General features: G+C 37.9%; 1 protein-coding gene across 1 annotated transcript in view; it reads right to left on the bottom strand.

Annotated features, from left to right (window-relative positions):
- Positions 1-119: 119 nt before the first annotated feature.
- Positions 120-6,744, bottom strand: part of LOC106179232 (uncharacterized) — a 28,203-nt gene continuing 21,578 nt past the window's right edge. Inside the window, exons 2-3 of the mRNA XM_013562773.2 lie at positions 5,533-5,675; positions 120-1,199 (exon numbers count right to left, since the gene is read on the bottom strand). Of these exons, the coding sequence (XP_013418227.2) occupies positions 1,073-1,199; positions 5,533-5,675 (270 nt within the window). The 3' untranslated portion in view covers positions 120-1,072. The remainder of the gene's footprint in view (positions 1,200-5,532; positions 5,676-6,744) is intronic.

The following is a 6,744-nucleotide window of genomic DNA, read 5'->3' as shown; positions in this document are numbered from 1 at the left end:
GGGTGTTTCTTTTTCTCTTTTTCTTTTAACTACCGTCAAAAGGCTTATGATAGCCATTAACATCACGACCAAACGGTTGAATAAGATTGGCTACAGATTAGTTTTGATCAAAGACTCACTGTAAATGATGTCGTTGGTCTTTGTGTAAGTATGCATTTCGAAAAGAAAAAAGCTTAGAAAAAAGTAATCCTATTTAGACAGAATTTTGTGCAATCGAGTGCGCGAATATATTTGTGCAATTATTTGACCACAAGCCGACTCCAATATTGTGTATAAGTCACTATTTAAACGTATTGCAATGGTGATAATGTATAAAAAGAGCATCAACGTATTAACTGATATTGATTGTCAGAATGAATCGGGCGATATATTAATGTCATTAATCCCTAAGAGCTGAGCCGTTCTTCAAGTCATACGTTTAATCTACAACTATTCGTCAACTCGTAGTTCATCTTTTAGCACTGTCATTTAAAATCTATCTTACTAAAGGATAGGGACCATTCCAACAACAGCCTGAATATCTTAAATTATTCGATACACCATCCATCATCCGTTGATTCCTCAGAAATAAGCCAAACCTCCTTTTACTCATCTTTCCGTGAGTGATTCCAAGAATAACTTTGGTCTAGGAAAGCTTTTAACTGATCGGTCGAAACCTCTACACTTATCTTCTTGATATGTGCTAATTATTCCTGTATCCGTCTGTCCCCGAGGGTTTACATTTGGAAGATTCCACGGAGAAGAAGAGTAGCCTTTTTATGGTCGCCATACCGTCAAGGAATGCTTGTCCTTAAGTCACTTGCCAATCTTTTAGTCCTACACGGATCCGTTGATCTTCTAGTCAGAGTCGCCTTTAATTAGTATTTTCCCGCAACCTGATTCCCCAGAAGTCCGTAGATTTAAGAGTAATTACAGTACACTAAATGTGCCGTAATCTGTTGACCATTCAACAACCCGTTGCTTCTCCTGTTTTCCGCTGTTTACATATTCTTCCGCAATCTGTTAAACCCTTGGTTCACGAATTCTTTGGCAATCTGTTAATTCCTCCTCGTTAATTTTTTCCCGTTATCTGTTAATCCTCCAGTGATCCGTCCTCAGAATAGCGGCCTTTGGAATCTTTCTTGGCTATGGCTTGCTGGTAACTGTGCAGCTGTTTTTCCAGAGAATAGTTTTCAGCTTGAAGGGCCAATAGTTCCCGACTGAAAAAAAATACAGAAAACAAGCTAGGTACATGTCTATGTTGGGAATGAGAAAAGAAGAAAATGACCTATGAGAAATTGCGTGATGCATGCAAATTTATTCACGTAACATTTAGTATTTAAGTTTTAATTTTAAACCCTGAAGGGTTAATCAAGCTCGCCCACTTCGCTTCAGCGCACAGTTGAGCGAAAAGAACTTAACTTGACCTGACATGGTATAGAAAACGCACAGCGTCATTACAGATTGCCTCCGTAATTTCATTTGGGACACGGGGCAGTACCAGGGGACATAACCTAACATAGGGATCACCATAAGTGAGGCGGTATAATGAAAGTTAAAAGCTCCTTTATATAGCACAAAAAATAAATTTCTTGGAAATCCCAGCAATTTTCCCTTTCCCTACCCAAACCAGTTGAGTGGATAACGATTCATAAACCCGTTGTCGAGTTCCGAATCCCTAATCTTTCCCGTCATAAGTGAAGATCATCGGTCTCTCTCGCCATAAGAGCGACTCTCTAAAAACTGTTCGAAACTTGGAACTCAAGAACGGAGTAATGATTCAAAATTCTGTGAACAGTTTGAGACAAAACAAATTTTGGTAATTGAGGTCAAAGACGTGCAATATCCAGAAAAATTAATTTTATTTTTGCTGTAGGCCCTATAACGGTCCAACGTGCAATGTATGTTTTTAAAGCACTGATATGTTTTATAAAGCACTGACGGTTTCTTTTCTCACCTAAGCCTCTAGCTTTGCCTACACAGAAAAAGTGATGCAGCTTCAATTGCACATATATTAGTTTCAGATAGATCGTAAATCATGGAGTGGGCAGAGGTTGTGTTTTTCCGCCTACCTTAAAAGCATACAATAAGCGTGTTTGACAGTAAATAGCAGACATTTAATTTTCCTGGAGATCTGAACACTTTTTCTGAATCTCCACGAATCTCCATGCATACCGACCTACAAACACGTTTACACATTACGATCTGTGAATCCGGCGTTGAGTTTGGAGTGGCTTCGGATATGATGTGCCTTGTTGATAAAGGGGATATTGCTGAAATTTTTAGAATCTTTTTTTTCTAGAATGGCTTAACGCTTACTGTGTGTTTTTAAAAGTACTGGTGGAAACTCTCCTTTACAACATAAGAAGTTTTCTGCCTTACATTACTGATTCCATGTGAGCAAACTCTCTGAAACTGGAAATGATTTGGAGTGGGCACAGATACTGAGTAATTTCTCTTCGCCTACTTCACCATAAAATAGAACTAGCCTACCTTAAGCTTACGGCTTCAGAATGCAGTTATGAGAAAGATATACATATATCATTTTGTGCCCACTTAAGTAAATTTGATTATGGTAATTTTACGTGTGTCATTGCTCGGCGTCTCGGAAATCGCGGCGTCTGCGTATAGTACATAAAAATGAATTAGTAGGCCTACTTGAGAAAAACGCAGTCAATAAAATTTGAATCTTTAATGGACGCTTGTTTTGTGCGTTATTAGGATCGGTGTATTCCATACATTTTGGCAATACCATTTTTCTTATATAACACGGCACTTGAAGCTGCTTCCATACTCATTCAAAATTAATAAGTAAATAAATAATCAAATATGTAAACCGAGGTATGAATTATTTAATAAATAAAAAATCTATGGTCCCAGTACAACACTCTTCCAAACGCACCCCAAACAAAGGAGTTGAATCGGTTACCTGTTGTGGGTTTTCGTGATCAGGAGTCCGTTACAAGAAAAAAATCTACATGTAAAATTCTATGGGCTATTTTTAGACTACTAAATTGGATAGCTGACTAAACAATGTCCACTTTGCGGTAATAGTGTAATGGCTTTTATGAATGATTGGCTCACAATAAATGGATCTGACTTCCCTAAATGGACTGTTGTCACCACTGAGAGTGAAATCAGTCGTCAAAATAACCACAATTTACTCAAGGGGATTAGTTAAGAGACTAAAAACGAGATAAGTGGTCTTCGAGATTCTTTGCAAAACAATGCCAAATCCATTAAGAATTGGTCGGGTAATATTTTTGGTTAGAAACTGACCTCAGACTTTTTGCAAAACAAATCCCACGTGTCTTGCTCAGAAGGCATCTACAGCTGCCAAAGATAGCCTCACCCAACTTAGATGAAAAGAACATTTACACGGTCAAACTGACAAGGAGGCGCGCGGGCTGATTAACTGCCAGTGACCAAAACTGACACATACTTACATATCTACTGAAATTCAATCAGGTATATTAATGGACCGGACATTTGGGACGGTTAATTCACTTAGTGGTTTTTCCAACAGATGGGACAAGGATAATCATATTTCTTCTAATCAATCAAGTGTGTCAAATAAAGTCGACTACGCATAACTTGTATGTTTTTTTTTCTTCGGCATTGGTTGAAATTGATGCGGATTCTATCCAAGTTGAATCTTCGCTTAATTCGAACAAATTATCCGGTGCTTAAGTGTTCTGTAGAGTTAAATGTTTGCCCAAATAGTATTAGTGACAAATTTGCCCGTCTTTAGGAACCTCTTGTAGCTATCGTAGCATATATCCCTTATCCAAAATCTACCAGTTTTGTTTTTCAAATAACTTAACTTAAATACTCGTACATCTGTCTTTCTATTTTTTAACGAGTAGTAAAGTAACAGATCTAGACCAAAAGTAATTTACTGGACACGAAATTTCAACAAAATGCCTTTTAACGGCAATTTGTGTTAAGTCAGGTAAAACAAAAATGAAGGCAAAGATGTGTATTTATAGCCCAGAAATCTTTAACGTCGAAAAAATCGGCACAAGGTAATACACACATGGCTTATTACGTCTTTGAAACTAAGTTTCTAAAGTGGTTATTTTCGATTCTGCAATCTCATCCCATCCACTGCATGACACAGCCTAACCTCTTGTGTATGTATTGAATCTCTGTTGATTGAACGATAAGACAAATCACTTTATGTCAGTTTTCATCTTCATGCATGCATAGACGCTAAATTCCACCCAATAAATCAGAAAACTGCAGTGCATTTGAAATTGAAATAAACCACGTAATTCATCACTCAGAATTGCCCTCCGAAAGTGACTAACACGCGTCACGCAGCGCCGCCGGGAGATCAGACACTTTATTAATCAAACCGACACCGGTGCGTTGGATTTTCAAACCAATCATAAAGGTGGCTGTATTAACAATCCATGCGCTGTTGGATTCGTTTTGAAAACCCATTTGAGGAACGAGAGACTGTGATCCGTGTTTCTCAAAGCCAACCTTATGCAGGGGTCATCCAAAGTTTGAACACTTACAATGGCACTAATGGCACTTAGATACATACTTTGATGTTCTGCTTAATTAATTTACATGAGAGACCCCTCCAAAACATACCGGTACAGCAATATCGCTACGACACAACGCTCGACATGAAAAGGCATTAAATTTAAGCATTTGCAAATCAGATGTTGGGCATTTGAAGTTGTCGACCATCAACGGCAGATATATCCGGGGTAGCAATACTAAAAAACAATTATGAGTTCGAAGATGTTGTATTTGTTTTAACCACTGTATTCAATAAAGTATACAGACTGTAAATTATCAAGTGTCCTGTAAAACTGAAAAAAAAAAAAAAATCATCACCACCTGACATGAGTTTGTTAACCAACTTATTTGCGTTTCACATATTACTAAGAGGCAGCTTTCCTCATTTTATAATTATAATAATCTTTTATCAATTTTTGAAAGTCAATCTTTTGATCAAATTTTGATTGCATTAAAGCTGATTTCTTTTCACAGTGTTAAATGGTGGCGTTTGCTTACTGGTACTATATATACACGTATTTAATGTTGTATACATGTGGTATCATGTTTTTATTAGCTCAACCTAATCTATATCTTACCTATTTATAACAACTGAGGAAATTGTTATTTCCTTTCTGGTTTTAAATAAATACACTTGGATGGTCGGCTTATACTAAACCATCTTTCTTTATTTACTTTCGGTCTACTAATAATTGAAATATTGAGCACGTTTATATTTAAACATCTTATTAAGTATTTTGTTATAAACATTAATATATCTCTGGTCTACAGCTAACCTTTCTTTTTTCCGTCACACGCAATGAAACACTGGTCGGGGAAGTTAAAAATTGTTTTTAATGTCTGATGAAAATTTCCATGGTTGTGAAACAAATCGACCCTGAGACGTTTTTTGCCCAATATCCGTTAGCCACCTTCATAAAGTCGGCTTAAACATGCGAGTTTAGCAGTCTTAGTTAAGTCCTAAAACTTAGCTCGTTTTTTGAAACGGGCCCTATAGCGTACAGGATGCCTGAATCTTACCTCATTTGGTGCCGCTGTACCTTGTGGACGTCGTCCGTCTTGCCGTATTCCACCTGGTACAACAGGTGTGACATAAGCCAGTGGATCTCCACTGTCAGGGTGTGGTCATTCTCGTCCAGGTATATGTTATCTGGATCGTTGAGCTGAAAATAATATTACAGTTATAAGAGTTGAAAAAGAGAATTACCTGAAAGAGAGAGGGGCTACCGACAAAACTACTACACAGGGTTCTCTAATTTGAATTTCTCTCTCTCTCTCTGGATGCGTGCATGTGCATGTGTATGTGTGTGTTGGGTGTCGGGGAACGGTAATGACAAAAACTGCATTCAGACGCACACTTTTATCTTCATTTTTCGTCACAAAGCGCAAAGCGCAAAGGGCATATTACTTGCAATCACCCTCAGTATACAGCATGTACTCCAAACAATTTGCTGAAGACTCCTTTTTTGGATGACGCACCAACATGAACTATGTAACACATATATTTGCTATTATATCGTTATATTCTACTGTATACCGTTTACGCCTCACCTTTAATGACTTTTTGCCTCGGACGAGGATTCCTAAGAGCAAACCTTGATGTTACCGCGCTACAGTGGAAATTTGTGGTATGCCATTTTGTTTATTTAACAACATTATGTATCCATACCATCTATAGCCATTAACGTTGAACTTAACCGCTTTTTTAAGAGATAGATGGATTTACGTAGTTGCTGTGAAATATAACAGCTCGTATTTTCGAATTGACTCACGTTTGAGAATTCCACGCGTTGTGCCTGAAGCATTCTTATGTTAAATCGGGGAATTGAAATTCCCAAATACCACACTGATGACACGTTTGGTAAGTGCTTGGCTTAGTACCAGTATAGCTGCCTGCTCTAAGTAACAAGTCTGCCACTCACAGATGCACTGTGCGGAAAGTGTTATCTTAAAACATATTTGCCGAAAAAAGTCACACTCCCCAACTCCCCCCCCCTCCCCCCCCCCCCAAATAAAAAGTGAGAGAGAGAGAGGAACAAGACGTATATGCATGAATCCGACAGAAATGACACACATGAGTACTGGGGGTATATAACTATACATATATAGGGGGAGTCTATACATATATAGGCTCCCCCTAAAGAAAAGAAAAAGATGAAAAAAGGTAGTCTATAGACACAAACGATATGGTTTGCTACGAAGCCTGTTTTAGTATGACGCCTTTCAGACATG

This window comes from Lingula anatina, chromosome 4, assembly GCF_051362555.1.
Source record: "Lingula anatina isolate TDL-2025a chromosome 4, LinAna3.0, whole genome shotgun sequence".
Classification (NCBI taxonomy): Eukaryota; Metazoa; Brachiopoda; class Lingulata; order Lingulida; family Lingulidae; genus Lingula; species Lingula anatina.
The sequence above is the reverse complement of the archived record's forward strand: the minus strand, read 5'-3'. Positions and strand labels throughout refer to the sequence as shown.